The sequence below is a fragment of the Phocoena sinus genome, chromosome 9, assembly GCF_008692025.1.
Source record: "Phocoena sinus isolate mPhoSin1 chromosome 9, mPhoSin1.pri, whole genome shotgun sequence".
NCBI classification, from domain to species: domain Eukaryota; kingdom Metazoa; phylum Chordata; class Mammalia; order Artiodactyla; family Phocoenidae; genus Phocoena; species Phocoena sinus.
Window position 1 is genome coordinate 97,561,044 of NC_045771.1, and position 21,837 is coordinate 97,582,880.

At 52.9% G+C, this 21,837-nt stretch overlaps 2 protein-coding genes across 4 annotated transcripts in view; both read right to left on the reverse strand.

Moving 5' to 3' along the window:
• The window catches only part of NPC1L1 (NPC1 like intracellular cholesterol transporter 1), a 45,077-nt gene extending 35,336 nt beyond the window's left edge, over positions 1 to 9,741 (reverse strand). Inside the window, exon 1 of one of the 2 annotated variants that reach the window (XM_032642976.1) lies at positions 9,404 to 9,676. In XM_032642976.1, the coding sequence (XP_032498867.1) occupies positions 9,404 to 9,577 (174 nt within the window). In that variant the 5' untranslated portion in view covers positions 9,578 to 9,676. Of the gene's footprint in view, positions 1 to 9,403 lie in introns of both variants that reach the window. The other variant, XM_032642978.1, reaches the window with a different exon arrangement.
• Positions 9,742 to 11,178: 1,437 nt separating this feature from the next.
• DDX56 (DEAD-box helicase 56) lies at positions 11,179 to 20,248 on the reverse strand. Of its 2 annotated transcripts, XM_032642979.1 has the most exons (14): positions 20,160 to 20,248; positions 19,909 to 20,070; positions 19,174 to 19,334; positions 18,858 to 19,028; positions 18,655 to 18,745; positions 17,833 to 18,077; positions 17,449 to 17,568; positions 16,825 to 16,938; positions 16,633 to 16,727; positions 15,424 to 15,497; positions 15,196 to 15,285; positions 14,392 to 14,497; positions 11,853 to 11,926; positions 11,179 to 11,438 (listed from the first exon to the last, which is right to left on the reverse strand). In XM_032642979.1, the coding sequence occupies exons 1-14, from the start codon at positions 20,217 to 20,219 to the stop codon at positions 11,361 to 11,363; spliced, it is 1,641 nt and encodes a 546-aa protein (XP_032498870.1). In that variant the 5' UTR covers positions 20,220 to 20,248; the 3' UTR covers positions 11,179 to 11,360. The 2 variants fall into 2 exon arrangements, with proteins under 2 accessions (XP_032498870.1, XP_032498871.1); XM_032642980.1 differs by lacking the exons at positions 11,179 to 11,438; positions 11,853 to 11,926 and having other exon boundaries at positions 14,404 to 14,540; positions 20,160 to 20,246.
• Positions 20,249 to 21,837: the final 1,589 nt, after the last annotated feature.

The following is a 21,837-nucleotide window of genomic DNA, read 5'->3' on the forward strand; positions in this document are numbered from 1 at the left end:
AGTAATCAAGACAGTATGGTACTGGCACAAAAACAGAAATATAGGTCAATGGAACGGGTTAGAAAGCCCAGAGATAAACCCACACACATATGGTCACCTTATTTTTGATAAAGGAGGCAAGAATATACAATGGATAAAAGACAGCCTCTTCAATAAGTGGTGCTGGGAAAACTGGACAGCTACATGTAAAAGAATGAAATTAGAACACTCCCTAACACCATACACAAAAATAAACTCAAAATGGATTAAAGACCTAAATGTAAAGCCAGACACTATCAAACACTCAGAGGAAAACATAGGCAGAACACTCTATAACATAAATCACAGCAAGATCCTTTCTGACCCACCTCCTAGAGAAATGGAAATAATAACAAAAATAAACAAATGGGACCTAATGAAACTTAATAGCTTTTGCACAGCAAAGGAAAACATAAACAAGATGAAAAGACAACCCTCAGAATGGGAGAAAATATTTGCAAACAAAGCAACTGACAAAAGATTAATCTCCAAAATATACAAGCAGCTCATGCAGCTCAATATCAAAAAACAAACAGCCCAAGCCAAAAATGGGCAGAAGACCTAAATAGACATTTCTTCAAAGAACATATACAGATTGCCAAAAAACACATGAAAGGATGCTCAACATCACTAATCATTAGAGAAATGCAAATCAAAATTACAATGAGGTATCACCTCACACCAGTCAGAATGAGCATCGTCAAAAAACCTACAAACAATAAATGCTGGAGAGGGTGTGGAGAAAAGGGAACCCTCTTGCACTGTTGGTGGGAATGTAAATTGATACAGCCACTATGAAGAACAGTATGGAGGTTCCTTAAAAAAATAAAAATAGAACTACCATATGATCCAGCAATCCCACTACTGGGCATATACCCTGAGAAAACCATAATTCAAAAAGAGTCATGTGCCACAATGTTCATTGCAGCTCTATTTACAATAGCCGGAACATGGAATCAACCTAAGTGTCTATTGACAGATGAATGGATAAAGAAGATGTGGCACATATATACAATGGAATATTACTCAGCCATAAAAAGAAATGAAATTGAGTTATTTGTAGTGAGGTGGATGGACCTAGAGTCTGTCATACAGAGTGAAGTAAATCAGAAAGAGAAAAACAAATACCATATGCTAACACATATATATGGAATCGAAAAGAAAAAATGGTTCTGAAGAACCTAGGGGTAGGACAGGAATAAAGACGCAGACGTAGAGAATGGACTTAAGGACACGGGGAACGGGAAGGGTAAGCTGGGACGAAGTGAGAGAGGAGCATGGACATATATACACTACCAAATGTAAAACAGATAGCTAATGGGAAGCAGCTGCATAGCACAGGGAGCTCAGCTCAGTGCTTTGTGACCAGCTAGGGGGGTGGGATAGGGAGGGTGGGAGGGAGATGCAAGAGGGAGGAGATATGGGGATATATGTATATGTATAGCTGATTCACTTTGTTATAAAGCAGAAACTAACACACCATTGTAAAGCAATTATACTCCAATAAAGGTGTTAAAAAAAAAAAAAAAGACAGTAGGGGACTTCCCTGACAGTCCAGTGGTTAAGACACCATGCTTCCATTGCAGGGGGTGCAGGTTTGATCCCTGGTCGGGGAACTAAGATCCCACATGCCATGTGGCGCAGCCAAAACAAAAAACAAAGACAGTAGGAAAGTTTTCCGGTGTTTCTACTCAACCATGCCCCACCCACTCTCTGGCACAGTGGAGGTCTTTGTCTTGAAGTGATGGTAACACAGTTTCTAATCCCCTCCCTCAAACCAGTGGAAGCTGAGGCACCCTTATTTGCAAATTACTGTGTATATACATTCTAACCTGTGTTGGGGAGATCTAAAGAACTGCAACATAAAGAAATGTGAGGCACTTGCTTCTCTTTCACGTCAGGTGGAAGTCAGGTGGACAGAGCAACAGCCACTGCTCCTAAAAGACATCTGAGGCAAGGGATTATGAGTGGAGACACACAACAGATCATATACAGCCCAGAGGAGAAGCTTGGAAAGTTAGTACATTCAAAAGCAGCTGTGTATATGGGGTATTTAGAAAGCCACATGCATGCACAGCACAAGACACATATCCAGAAAAGACCTGCAGAGACCTGATGCTTTCACCCTGGGCTTATGCCTAGGCTCAGAGCAAGCCTGCATAAATATTAAAGGATAATCCCAGCACAGAGCCAATCTGAAAAAAAGGGAGAGGTGGAGTTTTGTTTGTTTGTTTTTCTGTTTCTGTGTGTGTGTGTGTGTGTGTGTGTGTGTGTGTGTGTTTTGTTTGTTTGTTTAGCTCCTGGCATTCAAGGAAATCTCTACCAAAACATTAGCTGATCATGAGCTAAAGGAGCAGAGATTTCAGTGAGCACACACAAGGAATAGTCTTTGCAAAAATAGTTTGGAAAAGTATAAACATAAGCAGACCACTACAACTTTCAACAGTAAAAACATAAACAAACCAAAAGAGCAAATGCTAGGGAATAGGGAGAATCTGATTTCCAAAGTTAGCACATTTTAATAATCAAATACCCAGTTTTCAACAAAACAATGATAATGCATACAAAGACACAAGAAAATATGCCCATTCAAAGTAACAAACAAACAAAAAAATTGACAGGCAATTCCCTGGCAGTCCAGTGATTAGGATTCTGAGCTTCCACTGCAGGGGGCATGGGTTCAATCCCTGATCGAGGAACTCAGACCCCACAAGCCACACAGTGAGGACAAAAAAAAAAAAATTGACAAAGACCATCCCTGAGGAAACCCATAAGAAAAGATCTTAAAACAACTGTCTAGGGAGTTCCCTGGTGGTCTAGTGGTTGGGAATTGGTGCTTTTACTGCTGTGGCCTGGGTTCAATCCCTGGTCGGGGAACTGATATCCCACAAGCTGTGCAGCGTAGCCAAAAAAATAAACCAAAACAAAACCAACAACTGTCTAAAATATACTCAAGAAGGTAAAGAGGAAAAGGTACAAAGAACCAAAGGAAATCAGAAAAAAAAAGTATGAACAAAATTAATAAAGAGATACAAAATCTAAAAAGAAATTCTGGAGCTGAAAAGTACAATAACAAATGAAAAATCCACTAGAGGGGTTCCACAGCAGATGTGAGGAAATAATCAGTGAACTTGAAGATAGAGCAATTGAAATAATCAAGTTTGAGGAGAAGAAATAGAAAAGTAGGACTTCCCTGGTGGCGCAGTGGTTAAGAATCCACCTGCCAATGCAGGGTACACGGGTTCGAGCCCTGGTCCAGGAAGATCCCACATGCCACGGAGCAACTAAGCCCGTGCACCACAACTACTGAGCCTGTGCTCTAGAGCCCACGAGCCACAACTACTGAGGCCGCGTGCTGCACCTACTGAAGCCTGCGCGTCTAGAGCCTGTGCTCCACAAGAGAAGCCACCTCAGTGAGAAGCCCACGCACCACAACAAAGAGTAACCCCCGTTCCCCGCAACTAGAGAAAGCCCGTGCGCAGCAACAAAGATCCAATGCAGCCAAAAATAAATAAATAAATTTATTTTTTTAAAAAAAGAGAGAAAGAGAGAGAGAACTTCCTCAACATGATAAAGGACATTTACAAAAATCCCACAGCAGGGCTTCCCTGGTGACGCAGTGGTTTAGAGTTTGCCTGCCGATGCACGGGACACGGGTTCGTGCCCCGGTCCGGGAAGATCCCACATGCCACGGAGCGGCTGGGCCCGTGAGCCATGGCCGCTGAGCCTGCACGTCCGGAGCCTGTGCTCCGCAACGGAAGAGGCCACAGCAGTGTACCAAAAAAAAAAAAATATATATATATATATATATATATATATATATATACCTGATAAGGGGCTGATATTAATATGCAGAATCTATTTTTTTTTTTTTTTTTGTGGTACGTGGGCCTCTCACTGTTGTGGCCTCTCCTGCCGCGGAGCATAGGCTCCGGGCGCACAGGCTCAGCGGCCATGGCTCACGGGCCCAGCCGCTCCGCGGCATGTGGGATCTTCCCGGACCGGGGCACGAACCCGTGTCCCCTGCATCGGCAGGCGTACTCTCAACCACTGCGCCACCAGGGAAGCCCCAGAATCTATTTTTTTAATTCCACAAATTCAATAAAAATAACCCACCCAGGGAATTCCCTGGTGGTCCAGTGGTTAGGGCTCTGCACTTCCACTGCAGGGGACACGGGTTCAATCCCTGGTGGGGTAACTAAGATCCCGCATGCTATGCAGTGAGGCCCAAAACAAACGAACAAAAAAAGCACCCAACTCAAAAACAGGCAAAGAACTTGAACAGACTTTTTTGCCAAAGAACATAGACAAATGACCAGTAAGTAAGCACATGAAAAGATGCTCAACATCGTTAGTCTTTAGGAAATGCAAATCAAACCACAATGAGATACCACTGCACACCCATTAGGCTGGCCTTTATTTAAAAACATGGAAAATACCAAGTGTTGTTAGTGCTATGGAAAAGTTAGAAAGCTCACACATTGTTGGTGGGAATATAGACTGGTGCAGCCACTATGGAAACAGTTTGGCAGCTCCTCAAGAAGTTAAACATGGAATTGCCTTATGATCCATCAATTCTACTCTACTCCAAGGTATATACCCAAGAGAACTGAAAGCAGGAATAGGTGTACACCAGTGTTCACTGATGTACTATTCACAATAGCCCAAATGTGGAAACAACCCAAGTGTCCATCAACAGATGAATGGATAAAAACGTGGCATATACATGCTTGGAATATTATTCAGCCACAAAAAGATATGAAATTCTGATACATGCTACTACCCGGATGAACTTAAAGACATTATGGTAACTGAAATAAGTCAGACACCAAAGGACAAATACTGTGATTCCACTTATATGAGGACCCTAGAGTGGTCAAATCCATAGAGACAGAAAGTAGAATGATGGTTGCCAGGGGTTCGTGGAGTGGGTCAGAAGTTATTGTTTAACGCGTATTGAGTTTCAGGTTGGGAAGGTGAAAATGTTCTGGAGATGGATGGTGGTGAATTCACAGCAGTGTGAATGTACTTCAAATACTTCACACTTCAGCAATGTGGATTGTACACTTAAAATGATTAAGATGGTCAATTTTATGTTATGTATATTTTACCACAATTTACAAAAAAGAGGGCAGGGCAGGAAGATGGAAGAACTCGGATCCCTGCAGCCATCCAGCTCCAGTTATCCGACCCCTCTTCCTTTACATCCCTGTCATGGGGCTTTTCTTACCGCAGCTAGACGCACTCCTAAGTGATGTGCCCGGAACTCCCTGCTCTCTCTCACCTGGCTCTCAGCATCCCCTACTGATGCTTTGCAGGGCCCAGTTGATATTTTCAGCCAGATACCTCTTCTTTGTGGGGACCGCCCTGGGCACTGTCGGATTTAACAGCATTCCTCCTTCTACCCACTAGATGCCAGTAGCATCCACCCCCAGATGTGATGATCTAAACTGTCTCCACTCCTTGCCAGAGGCCACGTTGGGGCAAATCACCCCAGTTGAGAACCACTGCCCCACGAAGCCTTTGCTAAGCCAGCTAACCTGCCCACTGTTCTCCACGTGTCCTGTGGGTCCCTTGCCCCCAGCTCAGCTGTGACACTACAAAGGCCCCTCCACGTCTTCCCGATTCCTACCTGTCCTTCACAACTCGCGTCAAATTCTTCAGCGTGGTGGGGACTTTGCCCACCACCCCAGGCCCAGGTGGGCTCTCCATGCTCTAGCCATCACAGCATTTGGCCTCTCTGTTGCCTTATGTGTTTTGCTCCTGGAAGCTGAGTTCCTGGTTCCTGGGGCAGGGATATTGCACATATAAGGGTCCAATCTATGCATTTCAGTGAACATATGAGATTGTCTTTCCCTGGGGCCCAGCCGCAGCCAGGAAGCACTGGTGTGGAAGCCAGAAAGCTCAGGGCTGTCTGGTCCTTTGTCCCCATCCCCGGTGGGGCAGCCACCAGCATCTCGGGAATCTGCTCACCCAGCCTGCTCGCACAGCATCTCAGGAGCCTGAGGCGGGGAAGGGCCTGCAGGTCCATGGAGAGGATGGCCCAGGACTATGGCCTGGCCTGGTCTCTGCCCTGAGTCACAGAGGTGACTTGGAGGGAGCATCCAGCCCATTGCATCGGGGGCAGAGTCCAGCCTGCTTAGCACATCCTTCCTTCCACTTTTAACTGGAACTAGTGCTCAAGAGCCTCAGGCAGGAGAGGGGCTTGTGACAACGAATTACCCTCAAGGTACCAGGGACACTCTCAGGGGAAAAGCTTTTAACGAACATGGGCGAGTCCTGGTTGGGCCCAAGAACCCACTAACAACTTGGCATGGTGCATGCTTCCAAGAGCTCCCAGGCCAGAGTAAAGACCAGGCCCCAGAGACAAGCCTAATGAGGTCAAGGGCAGTATTAGGTACTCACCAAGAAAAAGGTGCCCAGCCCAGGCCAAGGATCAGGAAGCCTTCCTGGAGGAAGCCATGCCCAGGCAAGAAAAGTTCCACACTCTAGGGTTGCCAAATTTAGTAAATACAGAGGAAGACGCCCAGCCAGTTTTAAATTTCAGATAAACAACTAATAATTTTTTAGTATGTCACAAATATTGGATGGGACATATCAATACTTAGGCTAGAAAGTTACACCCTTTATCACTGCCCCTCACAGATGAAGATGAGACTCAGAGAAGGGACAGGACAGGGCTGGACCTTAGGTTCTAGAGGGGAGCCCACTGATCTGACCACCCTCCTACTCTGCCACTCAGCTGGCTGGCACTAAGGCTGGCTACTTACTCTCTCTGAGCTTCAGTTTTCCAACCTGTACAATGGGATGGGTGTGTGAACAGTAAAGCTCGCCTCTCAAGGGCTGGTGTGGGGTCCAGCAGCATCAGGCTCCCACAGGAAGGAGGTTATTAGAAATGCAGAGTCTCTGGCCCTGCCCCAGACCCGCGGGATGAAACCTGCATTCTGAGAAGCCTCTGCGATCCAGGTGTGCATTCAAGTGTGAGGGCGCTGTGTGCAGAGCCGTCCCACGGGACCCAGGGGCTAGCACAGAGCCAGGCACGGGGCGGGGGGCACTGGGGCACAGGGGCTCCCAAGCCTCATTGGCTCATCCTACACACAGGGACACTCGGAGAGGGCACTCGACACCCACTTACAGCTGAGACCCCAGAGGAGGCCAAGAAAAGTGAGGCGCTTCCCTGGAGGCCGGGCTGGCACATCTCGGGTGCCACAAAGGCAGTTCTTGGAGCTGGTCTGAAGACCTCGGATACACCCATGCTCTCCAGCTCAGCCGTGCCACGTCGATCTGCTTCTCAGCAGCCTTGAGGATGGATTCGTGGGCAAACAGACACTCGAGCTCTGAAGAGGCTCTGAGCTGAGTGAGGGTGAGTCTGCCCAGCGAGGTGCCTGGCGCACCGTGGGAGGCTGGGCAGAGGTGACTTTTCCTGCCCAGAAGGATCACGTCTTCTTTTTCCACATAAACATGGCTGTGGTGAACACACGAGAAGTGGCTCTTGGCCCCGCTGAGAAGCAGGACACCCTAAGGCTTTCTTCCAGGGAAGAGGATGGCATTTGGCAGGGGTGCCTCCCTGCGCGAATTCAGCTTGATCGACATTGCCTTCCTCCAGGAAACTGCCGCTAAGGACCAAAGTCCCGAGAACAACCAACTCCCCGAAGGCTGAGTCACCGATCCTCAGCAGATGGGGAGAGAATTAGCTGGAATGGGAAATGCACTTGAACTGGTTCGTGCTCTGGGTCCAGAGGTTTCTAGGGACACTCTGTTCTCCCATGCGTTATCGCCGTGGCTAAATCTGATCAGGGTGCTACCCTGCTTCAAATCCACTGGCACCTTTCGGTATCTTTTGATTTTTTAACATGTGACTATTATCTTTTTAAAATAAATCAGGTTAGTTTTTCAGTCTTTGCCTGTTTTGGTGACGACCACTTTGGTTTTCTTTTCATCCTCAGATGTGCCGGGTTCCATCCCACCCGGAGCACTTACACACACTGTTCCCTCTCAGAACTGCTGTTCCCCCCACCCTTCCAGTCTCACCTGACTCCTCCAATTGGGTGAGGCCCCAGGTAACCCTCCTGGCACCATGGACATCCCAGAAAGGTGCCAGTCTAGCCACCAGTGCGCTGGCTGGAGGGCCCGGCCCGCTCCCTCCTGCCCCCAGCCCAGCACCTGCACCTGGCAGCTCCAACAAGCGTTGGCGGAGCAGAAAGGTGCTTCAGGAGTCTGTAGCTTGGGGGAGGTTGGGATGCACTGAAAGCTTGGTTCTTGACCCCTCTAAAGCTCCTCCCATGCAGGGGCTGTGCTCTGTCCATCTCCCCTAGACCCTAGCCCACAGCCAGGAACACAGTGGCACCCATTCAAGCCTACGCGTGGGTGGGAGTAGGCCAGCCAGGGGTGAAGAAAGTCCCTGCACTCTGCTGCCCCCTTTGCCGTAAGCTCTGTGCGTAGCCAGCCTGGAAACGGCTGGAAACAGGCCAAGCTTATCTGTTGCTCAATGAAGCTGAGCTTAAGGCAGGCTAATCCCACCTCTTTCCTTCCAAGCCCATATAACCCATCACATGCACGCCTGTGTCCCAGCGCCTGTCCAGCTCTGTTTTGGACGTGCTTAACTAGGGCACAGGTTTCGGTATCAGATACACAAGTTCAACCTCTGAGGGCCTGTTTCCCCACGTGTAAATGGACAGCAGTGCCTCCACCCAAGACTGTGTGACTGAATGAGACATCCGTACACCTTCCCTCTGCAGATCCAGGGCATGGGGACACACCACTCTCCTCAACCCCCCCAATTCATATCCCACCAAGTGCCAGGGCCCATTCCAGCTGAGCGAGGGTTATGTAAATACAGCCCAGGGTTATGTAATAAAGTGCCTAGGATGGCACCTGCCCCATGCTGGTGAGAGCGCCAGCAGCGCTGGCTACTCCTCCGTGGGCGTGGATAGCCGGGCCAGCCCGAGACACCAGAGCAGGCCTGTGCTGACCTCCAAATCCTGCCACCACCTGCCCTGTGACCTTGACGCCAGGCTAAGTTCTGAGCCTCAGCCTCCCACCCAGGAATCGGGAGTAGCCTTATGTTGGTAGAATGCTCAGCACGGCTCTCGGCAAACAGCCTGCATCCAGCACGCAGCCGCCAGGCCCCAGCTCTGTGCCCAGGTGGGAACACAGCCCAGAGCAGAGGCCCCTTTGAGAAGCAACATCACTGGGGGAACCCGAGGTGCCCACTCTCCTGCATCCGGGCTGACTCTGGGTGTAAGCTCATTGGCCGGGATGCCTGGAGGTGGCAGGCAGAGGAACAAGGAAGGTTACAGTGCGAGGTTGGCACACATCGTAGAGCAGACTGCCTCCTCGATGGCCCGGGCTGCCGTGTCCCCAGGGTCAGGCCTCAGCTGTTCACCTGCCTCGGGCAGCAGGTGGGGAGGTCTGGCAGAGACTGAAGGCAGCAGCCAGGCGGGGGCCAGGAAGCTCTCCAAGGCCGGCTTGTCCCACGTGCAGTGACACCCACAATGCTCTCGGTACAGTTCTGGGACCCAGCAGACACTCGTAAGCAGCCATCTTTGTTCAGCTCCATTAACCGATCTCCATTAAGGCGCCCGAGCCAGGGCAGACCGCAGGAACGCTGGCCGCACTGCACTGGCCGCTGTTCCACTCACTGATAAACCCACCCGAGCAGCAACCCCTACCACGCACACCCTGGCTCCCTGGAAATCCTCAGACAGGAGCAGGAAATGTGGAGACCCCAAACCTGAGGTCCCAGCAACCCCAAGTCCCAGCACACCGTAACAGCAGCCAGAGACCCGGGCTCCTCCCGCCATGCAGACCAGATGGCGCTGAGGCCTGCTTTTCTTTCTGAAAGAAACTCAAACACTTTTGACTTTCTTCCCCGGCACAATCCAGAGCACTGAGTCATCAGTGTCGTGCCTCCTCCAGACAGCAGCTGGGAGGCCCAGATGTGGGTTGGGACCCTCTACTGTTACAGCCTTGCAGCTAAGGGCGTGTGGGCGTCACACTGCCACTCGTGCATTTAAAACCCAGGTGGAGTCCGGCCCCCACGAGCTCCTGAGTGGTCCTGAGCTCACACCCAACTTCTCCTTGGCCTTAACCTTTGCGCCGCCATCGCCATCATGCTAGGCGCCGCTGACCACCGGCGCTCGGTAGCAGCAGCCGCAGTCGCCTGGACCAGCCCTCGAGTCCTCCGGCACCCCACTCCAGTCCCCGGCCTTGCTGCCGCTAGCCAGTCAATTCGCTGCTAGTCCCATGGGTCACGTGAGACAGAGGAGGCGTGTGATGCTCGCTGGGTGACATACTCCAGTAAGCCAGATACTGACACTTGGGAATTGCATAAAGGGACGAACATGCTAGCTGGCTATGATCTGGTTCCAGAACGCAAAATCACTGCAGGCATGCAGACACTTAAATGACTGCTAGTGCAGTTCACATCCTAGAGGTTAAGGTCAAAGCACGACCTCATAAGGAAATCTACCCTAACGTCATCCAGGAACCTAGACGAACTTTAAATGAACTGGGAATCTCCACTCCAGAGGAACTGCGCCTTGACAAAGCGTAAACCCCATGGATGGGCTTCCCAAGGATTTACTGATACTGCTACTTGACTGTAAACAACCACCTGGAAATACTGATAACATACTACCTTACCTGAACAAGTTTTCCTTTTTGAGTACCAAACCATGTAATATATCGATAACTTGGACGTGAATAAAAGGAAAATGAGTTTGAACTGAAACAAACAAACAAAAACACCGCACCCAGGTGTGCTGAACGGAGCAGAGCAGAGAGCAGTTTGGGGAGGAGAGACAGCTGTCCCTGGCTGCCTGAGAGAGTGGAAGGCTGAATTTACAACGTGTCCATATCTGGAGAAAGACCATCTTCCCTGCAGGCGAGAAGTCGTTTCCAAGCTTCAGGGAAGGGAGGCTGTCAGCCTAATCCTAGACAGGAAGGCTGGAGCTGCTGGCGGTTAGGCCAGAGACCCAGAGGAGGGCAGGTGTCTCCTGGGCCCGAAGGCAGCAGGTTGCAGCACTGCATGACTTACCTCTTCTGGCCAAGGAGGCACTGTGCACAGCAGGCAGAGAGCCAGGCACTGCTTACTGGAAGTGGTTTCTGATTCCCAAGGTTTCCAGGGATGGCCCCTTCCTACAGGTAGGAGGCACAAACCAGGGCAGCCAGGATTTTTATTCTGTTGTTAAAGGCAAAGCACCACCCTGGCCATAAGTCTAGAGGGCCACAGTGCTGCCTGCCCCGAATCCAGTCCATCCAGTGCGGGAATCAAGCTCCCTCCAGGCTGGGAAGCCTGCTCCACACCCTGTGCTCAGCCCCGGGAGAGGCCCTGGACAAGCTTAGGAGGGCGCTGCTGTGGGTCCGCGCTTCTCTTCTCTGTGCCTGAAGCTGCGCAGTGGGTTCTGGGTTTTCACCTTCTGTGGGGGCAAAACTGTGGATTAGCTGTGGCGAGTGGACGTCCGTGTGAGCAAAAGGAGACAGACTCAGAAAAGGGGGTGCCGTTGCCACTTGACAAGCCGTACAGGCCGTGAGCCAAGGACAGGAGCTGCTGTGGACACCGCAGGGGCCCACCTTCTACCTCCTGTAGCTTGAAGGATGAGGAGGGCAGTGGGGACAGAACAACAGGTCCCCCTTTGCTCCTGAAGCTGCCCCGTGGGTGGCCAAGGCAGAGCCCCAGTACCCACAACCTTGTTCAGGGGCCTGGAGTTTGGGGCCAGTCCTCAGGACTTCTCTCCTCCCTCCTGAGGGCAAGGGGTAGGCACATCCTGGAGACAATGGAGCAAGGTGGGAGGGGAGCCCTGCAGCTGTCACCAAGGCCCCAGGGGACATACCTTGGCCTTCTTAGAGGAAGGGGGCTTCTTCCGCTTCTTGTGAGGGTGGAGGAGGCCGCGAAGAGCAGGAGGAACTGGAAGAGACATCTGGCTCAGCGGCCACTGCCCACCCCCTGCGCCAGCTCCACCCTCCAGCTGGCTCCACCCTCCAGCTGGCTCCACCCTCCAGCTGGCTCCACCCTCCAGCTGGCTCCACCCTCTCCAGCTGGCTCCCAGGGTGCTCTCTCCCACTCTGAGCCAGTGCCTGGCACTCCAATACACACTTAAAATGCCTAAGAACACACGACTATCTATTATCACACATGCACAGGGCCAGAAGAACAGCTATCCCCAGGGGTGGGATTCTGGGGACTTTCACCGTCTAAAACACTTCTTTACAGTATTTAGATTTGTCACAGTAAGTGTGTAACAGAGAAAAGAAAATGCTGAGACTTCCCTGGTGGTTCAGTGGTTAAGACTACGCTCTTCGAATGCAAGAGGGGCCCGGGTTAGATCCCTGGTCAGGGACCTAGTTCCGTATGCCGCAACTAAGAGCCCTCATGCTGCAACTAAAGATCACACATGCCACAACGAAGATCCTGCGTGCCACAACTAAGACCCGGTGCAGCCAAATAAGTATTAAAAAAAAAAAAAAAAAGGAAAGAAAATGCTGCTGAAACAAAAACACCCTACATGTAATTTCTTCCTATGTGGCCCCTCCTCCCATATCCTTCCTCACCTGTCAGGTGCCACCATCACTGCTCGTGACCTGCTACATGATCCCTGGGCTCTGCTGTCACTCCCAACTGCCCAACAGCACAGGGTCCCATCCGGCCAGGCCACACAGGTCCTGACAGGCCTCTGGGCATCACACCGCCACACCCTCCCACATCACCTTGACCCCTTTAGGTCACACGCTTCTGGCAATGACTTTGCTCCTTTGTGACAGAGAGGATGGAGTTCCCTCCTGAGGCAGGAGATAGATGGGCCCCAGGTTAGCCATTTACAACTAGCCTCCTGTTTACACTTTGAAAATAAAGATAATAATAGGAACAGGATAAGCAGCTGGACTTTGTTTCCTGTGGACACCTCAAGGTAACAGGAATGGCAGGAACAGAGGGGTTAAGCACTGCTTAGGTAAAAGATAAGGAAACCACATATTTCCCATTCTTGGGGTCAAGGAGACCTCCCAAACTATGCATGAGCAAACAGTTCCTCAGGGGAGGGGGCGCTAGACCATAATATGGTCTGCTAACCTCCCCAACACCCTTGTGCTGGAATCCATCTTGGCTAAAAGATGCACACACACATCTGGCAGGGCCTTGAGTCAGACCAGGTATGGACCTGGAGCCAGATAAAGCAAGATGACTGGCCAGATGAAACTGGAAAGCTGCCTCCACAGAAGTGACTTGAAGCACCCCAAAAGCTCCCAGCTGGCTCGTGCTCTCTCTCTCGAGCCCACCCATGCTTCTCTGCACCCATCTTCCCTCCTAATAAAACTTTACTTACCTCACTACTTTTTGCTGAATTTTAAAGAATTGCTGAACTCTTTCTTCAAAGCAGACAAAAGCCAGGGCCCTGCTCCTAGGCACTACTAGTCTCTGGTGGTCTAGGGGCTAGGATACGCCCCTCTCACCACCACGGTCCGAGTTCGACTCCCGCTCAGGGAACTGAGATCCCACCTCAAGCTGCCACTCCCAAGAGCACTCCCACCCCCTCTCCCTCCCCGCTCCCTTCTCACTCCACAGACCAGGACCCCGGCTGGTGTCCCCTCTAGCTCACTGTCTTGGGGGAAGTTGGTATTTTCCCGTATCTCCTGGATCCTTCCCTTCCACTCGCTGGGGCCTCTCCTGCCACACCTGCCAGTTTATGCCAATCCAGAGGGGTGCTGGGGAAGGGGTCTGCACTCACCACTCCTCTTCCTTAACCCACTTTAAACATCTTCAGCATAAAAGTCACACACACTCGTTACCAAAGACACAAGGGACATTGCTACCCAGGTGTAAACGGAGCCAGGCTCCTGAACACCTCGGCTGGGCTTTGGCCTCCTCTACGTCATAGAAACCATCTCAGGGTCCATTCTTGTCCTCACAGCTGCAACCCAGACATCCCTTGTGCCCACAAGGTCTGTTCTCTGTCCCCTCTGCCAACTGTTCTAGGGACTCCAGCCACCTCCCACGCCCCGGCTTGGCCCGGTCACTAATCCCGAGTCTTCTCCAGCACGCGCAGCACTGCCTCTTACCTGCGACGCCCCACCCCCACCCCCGCACCTGGTCACTCCCTTCCACGCCCAGGCGGCTGCTTGGCCAGGTACTGGCTCGCACTTTCCCTGGGCCAGGCTCTGGGGCAAAAACCCCTGGCCTTGAATGCCCGGTTTCCTGTCTCCCCAACAGAGACAGCAATGCCTACCCAGGAGGCTGTGCGGCTCAGTTCAAGCGACTGAACAGAGGTGCGTTTGTGTCTGTGTGTATGCTTGCTGCCCAGTCCCCATAGTCCTGTGTCAGCCCAGTGCACGGCAGCTGAGGGACAAACGCCCACCGCGTCCCCCAGCCCTGCTCACCCAGGTAGTCAGGGACGTGGCCCAGGTGGGGCTTCACCACAGCGGGGTGCAAGGGTAGGTCGTGCCGCAGCAGCTGGAGATCCCTGGGGTTGTCTTCAAAGTACGTCTGGCAGGGGAGAGAAGTGGGCACTGCGGGGTCAGTCCTCCTTCTGCAATTTCACAGGGGAGTTTCTGAACTGGTAATCGGTCTTCCAGAATTTCAAGGGCTAAGGTCTCACACCGCCTTCATCTGTGGTCACCTGGTCCCCCTCCAGAGCCAGCTCCTGACCTGGTTTCTCACCTCCCCTCAAGTGCTCTGCACACATGGGAAGGCATGTGTCCCCGTTCCCACTCCCCTTTCTGTGGGGAGGTCAGGAGCCTGCCGCACCCCCCTCACTGATCATCACCCCACGGGCCGTCCTGCACTGACACACAAACAGCCGCCTCTTCCTTTTCTGTGTAACACGCACCGCGTGGATGCACCCGACTTGGCTTCCTGCGTCTCTGAGGAGGACTCCCGGGTGTTTCCACCTGGGGAATCATGACGAACGCGGGCACACGTGCGACTGTGCACGTCAAGAAAATAAACTCCAGGAGCTGTGATTCTGATGGACACAGCCACTGTCCACCACAGAGGCCAGGCTGATTCACCTCCTAACAGGACAGCTGGCGTCCTTCACCCGCTCTTGGCCTGCTTCCTCCCCACCGACCTGCTGAAGGCACAGCTAGCTGTCCAGTTCACTGCCTCTCATGCTCATAGCTGGGCCAGCCTCCCTGAAGGGCGATGTCCTGAAGCCTCGCCCCTCCCTCCCAACGGCCCCTCACCTTGAGCTTCTCGGAGTGCAGAAGCTCCTCCTTGATCTCCTTCAGCCTCGCCTCGCGGATGGCTTGTTTAGTCACTGAGCGCATGGCGTCCTGGGGGCAGACACCAAAGGTCAAGACGTGGGGCTGTGAGCCAGCCCTCCTGCCGTGCTGGGGTGCTCAGCAGCAAGGGCCTGACACTGGGTCCTAGAGAAGCTCCGAGCACTCCCGACCCCAGGGGGCCCCGCTCACCCTGCAGCGGTAGCGGAAGCCCTCGATCTCCTCCATGCGGAACTGGTAGGGAAGCAGGACGGGGGCTCCGCTCCCTGTGGAGGAGACGGCAGTGAGGCTCCCCTGGGCTGAATGCTCAGGCTGGGGTCTAGTGGGGGCCTACTGCTTAGAGGTAGGGGTGAGGCACCCCTCATGCTGGGGCGAGGCAGCCAGGGAGCCAGCCCACTCCTTCCCCGCAGCGCACACGTGCGCAAAAACACCTGGGTCTCACGGACAGTTCACAACAGGCGATCCACTCTGCTGTGGCCAGGGCGGCTTGTTGTCCCCACGTCCTGGGTTTCTGTCACATCTCTCAGCCTCAGGACCTGCCCACCCGCCCACTCTCCTCCTTCCAGGCCACTCCAGCCACGAGGTACCCGTGATGACAGCCGCGGAGAACTAAGGAGCACCAAGGAGCACCAGCCCTTTCCGTCAGACACCGGTCTGTCATAGTAGCGTCCTGGGTCACTCGATGTTTACAAAAGAAGATGGGGTGGGGGGGCGGGGTTTGGCGGTGCAGCAGGGGCTTCACCCATTTCAGGTAAGGAAACCAGGGCACAAAGAAGCAAGGCCCAGAGTCGTCCCTCGATCCCCCGTCACGCGGTGCCCCAGGCCACCTTCTACACAAGCCCAGGGCTCAATGCCAGGCGGTGAGCATGTCATTTCTCGGCTCATGTGGCGAGCAGCAGTGAGGCCCCACAGGAAGCCCAGGCTGGACCCTCCACCCATAACCTGCTGGATGGTGGAGCGGCCCTGCCCAGCCCCGGCTAGCGTGCCCTTCCTGCAGCCTGGAACGCCGCCCGGCTGCCCCGCTACAGCATGACCTCCCGAAGGCGCTAGCGCAGCAGCCCCCTCTCCCAGGGTCTCCTCTGAGATGCCACCAGTCCCACCCTGTCTCCCAAACCTCTTCCCTTGGCCCTTCTGCCCCATGAGGCAGAGAATAAACATGGCTTTGGCCAATTACACGACGGCTCTGGACCTCAGCTGGCTTGACTGTGAAGGGGGACAGTGCCTGCCACCCAGGGAAAGGCAAGGACAGGTGGAGCGACATGGCGCACAGCGTGGCCAAGTGCGCGGGCGGCTGCTGCTTGTGCCGGTGTCCCTGCTGCCATCACCACCACCACCACCGGGTCTACGGTGTCATGGCAGAAGCCTGGCCCTGGCGCAGGCCAGTGAGAGCTGGGCTCTTACCTCCGCTGAGAAGCTCCTCGATCTTGCCCAGATGGGACTGCTCCGTGGGCAGCACGAAGGTCAAGACGATGCCTGGGTTGTTGGCACGCGCCGTCCTGCAAGGAGAGACGGCCCAGCCCGTGTCTCTGGCTATGTGTCCTGCAGTGTGCCCTCCGTCCAGGTGCCCAGCCCGCCACACCCCAGTTCTCCTACCTGCCGGCCCGATGTATGTAGGCCTCGGGGGTGGGGGGGAGATCAAAGTTGAGCACAGCACACACGTGGTGGAAGTCTATGCCGCGGGCCACACCAGCCTCCGGATCAGCGGCCCTGCAGGAAAACGCCCCGACCTCAGACAGACCCCTCCTCTCCTCCAAGGCCACGTTCTCAAGCTTATTTAATCAGCAAAGTCTCTACACAAAGCCTTATATGGAACTACAGGACCCTGACACGTGTAAAACTCTTAAGCATCTGAACTGGAACAGGAACTAGGGTAGTGGGGGCAGCCAAACCGGGCTCTGACCTCAGCTCTGGGGCAACACTGCCCACCGTCAATCTGATAACAATTCCCAGCCAGCCAACCTGTTAGGCAGACAGAGACTGGGGACTCCTCTTTCCCCCTAAGAAAGATCCGTCCCGAAAGTCACAGCCACTGGAGGCTGGGCCACCTCCCCACACAGGATGATGGCACGCCAACAAACCAGGCAGTCTGGCCCTTCCTGCTGCCCATGCAGCACGTATGTTGGCCCTTCACTCCCTGCCCCCATACTCCCAGTCTTCTGAAAGGCTGAAAAGCAGGTCTCCCTGCGGAGGGCTGGGAGGAGAGAAGCATGGACTCACCTGTTCCGCTTGGGTCCTTTGCCCCGATCCTTGCCCTTGACTGGAGGCCCCAAAACTTCAGCATCTGTTGCTATGACGCAGTCATAGAAGCCTTGGTTGAACTGTGAGATGATGTGGCACCTGTGGCCCAAGAGCAGACGGAAGTGAGCCCCAAGAGCAGGCTGGAGGTCCCTCTCCTGCCCCCTGCTTGGTCATAACGGTCACCCTTCCTGACTCTTCCCTCTTCTTCAACTCTTCCCCGACTTAATCTTTGTGCCTCAACCTCCTCAAATGAAGATGGAATTACAGTAGGTACCGCAGAGTTGTGACAGATAAAGTCAGCGAGGATCAGTCAAGCCCAGAGCCTGAGCACGATCTTCAACCAAAACATGGGAGATGGCACACCTGGAGCGCAGCGGGAGCTCTCCATTGAGCACACAGGCGGGGATGCTGAACTGCTCCAGGAACAGGCGCAGCCGGTAACTCCGCTCCATTGTGTTGACAAAGAGCAGAGACTTTCCCCGAATCAATGACAGTTTGAGCAGGGCATACAGCAACAGAAATTTGTCTTCCTCAGTCTCACAGACCACCTGAAACTGCTGTAACTGGTCTGGCCCTGGCAGCTGGGACTCCTGTAACTTGAGGGTAACCTAGGGGAGGACAGGCCTGTGGTCAGGAAAGAAAAGAAGACAGAAATGCTACTGCAAGCCACTGGCTCACCAACCACAGCACAAACGTGTTAGTGCAGGGCACCGTGGGTCCCCTCCAACTGTGTAATGTAAGAATTCAAAGCACGCTAACCGTTGCAGTGTACAGAGAACATAAAACTACAAACATTTGGGGCACAGAACACAGAGAAACATGCTATAAATGACTGTAATGAAGAGAGAACCCCTACAGCAGCAACCTTCCTGAAGAGTAAAGTTCACCTAAGGGGAGAACTTTAGCCCTGCTGCTCAAAGTAGCCTTTGTGCCCCTTGGGGGTCCCTTCTCAGGCTTTAGGCAAAGCATGGTTTGAAGCCCCTAGCGGACATCTGGAACTACATAGTGATTTTAGGTTGGGGGATAGGGGGATGGTTACAACTACCGGCTTCTAGCACATCAGAACCAGGAATGCTAAACCAATCATTTCCCACCCCAAATAACAAAGGGCTCCTTTGAGAAGGGAGAAGCAAGTCCTTTTGAGTATCATGTCAACGCCTCTAGATGCTTCCAAAGGACCCTTACCGGGTTATGCAGTACCAGCTCCTTGAGTGCTTGTACGTCCTCATTAAAAGTAGCCGACATCAGAAAAGCCTGGTAAATCCGGGGCAAGTGACTAAAATGAAACAGAGCCCCATCAGACGCCAGCTCGAAAGCCTCTAACTGTGGCAGATGAACTGCCCCCTCGCTCTAGGTCCTAGTGTCTATTCACAACCCCTTTTCCTTACCAGAGAAGACTCTTGAGTTCCTCCTCAAAGCCAAAGGAGAAAAGAAGATCAGCCTCATCGACCACCAGCAGCTCCAGGGAGTCTTGCAGTTTCAAGTTGTCTTGTTGCAAGTGGTTTAATATGCGGGATGGGGTCCCCACCACTACATCGGGCTTCTCCATCAGCACAGCTCTGCAGGTGGGCAACACCTCAGTATTGGGGAGAGGGTAGCAGCTGGGACCTCACCCTGGATTAGCCCTCTTTCTTGCTGCACACACACCCAAACCCACATCCCAGTGCCAACGCATTCCCCTACAGCCCTGTTGCTTTCACCCACCTCTGAGAGGCTGAGTCTTCAGCGGCTGAGACATTGGCCACCCGGATGTCTCGAGCACAGTAGGCAGCCAGCTGTTGAATCATGGACTGAGCCTGCCGTGCCAGTTCCTTGGTCGGCACAAGGACGAGGGCTCTCACAGCCTGCTCTACCGCCGGGCCTGTCTGCAAGGGACGAATTAAAGACTTCAGCCGGTCGGTTCATGTCATCACAGCCACCGCACGCTTCTCTCTACCTCTTCCAGACAATCTGACCCAACTGCTGTGGCTTCCTCACAACAATCCAGTTGAGGTCTGGTCATCCCTTCACTTACTTTACCCACCTCTGAATGTAGATAGAAGACTCTTTTCCCAGGCACTGACCTCAAAAAGGATAACTTACTTCATGGTTACAAAGTTACTTAAAATGTACCAATTACGACATTGGCTTTTCTGGAGGAGGAAATGTGCCTACTTCTTACAGTATAAACAAGAGAAAGCGATTTACTCAGGATTACACAAAGAACGGTGGTCGCAGGGCCCGGACTTAGAACCCAAGAAACCTGAATCCCAGGCCAGAGCGTTTTACCCCAAAACCACCAGGTTCTCTCAAACCACGCTTCACGGGTAAGAGGTCAAAAGAAAACCCGGTTCTTGAGAAAGACTTGGGTGCGTGCGGGGGGCGGGCACAGCTTTCCAAGAGGGCACAACGCAACTCAGACGTCTGCTGCTCCCTTTCCCGGCCCCTCCCCCGACTCACCGCCTTCTTGCGGAGCAGCTGCTGCAGCATCGGAATGGCATAAGCGGCGGTCTTCCCTGAACCCGTGCGGGCCCGAGCCAGGAGGTCCTTCCCCTCCAGGGCCAGTGGGATGGCCTTTTCCTGGATCAGCGTGGGTCGCGACCAGCCCAGGTCGGTGACGGCCTAGAGGAGACAAGGGACGGCTCAGGCGGCGCGCTGCCCTGCCGCCGCCCCTCTCCACGTCAGCCCGGCTCCTCAGCCCTCCCCGGTACCTGTAAGAGCCGGTGGTCCAGGCCCATGTGTTCAAAGCCCAGCGTTTCGGGATCCTCCATGCTGCTGCTCTGTAGTGACAGCGCGCACGCGCGACAGGAAGAGCACGCGATGACGCGTGGGCTGCTCAGAGCAGCAACCAATCAGCTTCAAAGGAGTCAGCACGTCCCGGAAGTGGGCTTCCGGTGTTACGTGGGGTGCTGCGGCTACGGTGGCTTGTGCGGCCGGGGGTCTCGGGGAGGGGCGGCGAGGGGCGGCGAGAGGCGGCGAGGGGCGGGGACCCTCCCGGGCAGGGACCCTCCCCTTGAGTCCTCGCCGGTTCCCTGATACGACCTCCAAGTGGCGTGCTAGGTTAAGGTTACCAGCGGCAGGGGCAGGCTCGCCCTAGCAGTAATGCCAGCATTAGTTATATTGACAAATACATCAATGTTTAGAGTGCTCGTCTGTGTACTACCTAAGAACAGGCGTGCTGCGGGTGGTAGCTTACCACGTTTGGGAAACACTGGTGAGTCCTGCGCCCTTTCCTACCATTAGGCATCTGGGGGATCTCTGTCAGGTTTATGTGTAAGCACTAATTGCTCTACCACCTGCTGTACTCAGGAAAAGTGCACCAGCGTATGTGTTCCAGGGCTGTTTGCCTGTAGCAGTGGTGGGAACCGTGGGAATCTGTAACGGGGCAATGGCTTTGAGAGTAGAAAGCGACGCTGGGTGTACCAGCATATAACACAGGTCACCGAGGCTGGGCTAAGGTTCAGGGCCACAGGCAATCCAAAGGACAGGCCATAGCAATTGGATTGTACAAGGATGAAGGCTGGAAGAATGAGTGGCATAAGAAACAAAAAGGTAGGTTGCTCTGGGGTTCCCAAACCTAGCAGTCCATGTTGCCTGCACAGCTTGGTTAAAAATAATAATTCTTGGGAGTTCCCTGGTGGTCTAGTGGTTAGGATTCTGGGTTTTCACGCGGTGGCCCAGGTTCAATTCCTGTTTGGGGGAACTGAGATCCCACAAGTGGTGCAGCGTGGCCAAAAAAAAAAAAAAGTTTTTTTAGTCTCCACCTGTATTAGTTTCCTATTGCTGCTGTAACAAATTACCATAAACTTAGTGGCTTAACACAAACTTATTATCTTATGGTTCTGTAGGTCAGCAGTCTGAGGAGGCCTCACTAGGCTGAAACTACAATGTTGGCAGGGCTGCATTCCCTTCTGGAGGCTCTAGAGGAATCATCCCTTTTTTGCCTCTCCCACCTTGGCTTGTGGCCCCCTTCCTTTATCTTCAAAGCTGTTAATGGAGGGTTGGATCCTCACCTCACATCACTGCAACTTTCTTTTGCCTCCCTCTTCCATTTTTAAAGAAACTTTGTTATGATATCGGGCCCACCCCAATAATCCAGGATAATCGCCGTATTTTAGAGGCAGATGATAGCAACCTTAATTCCTCTTTGCCATGTTTGGTAACATAGTCACAGGTTTCAGGAATTAGTACATCTAACTGGACATCTTTGGGAGGCTATTATTCTGCCTACCACACCACCCCAAACATAAACCTACTTAAACAGCTGGACCTGAGTGTTGCCCAGGAATCTATATTGACGAGTTTCTCACATGACCCTATGAATCTACTCTGACGTGGGCCCAGCATGAGAGCCAGAGGTTAGGCTCTGGCTGTTGTTAGGGTGAGAAC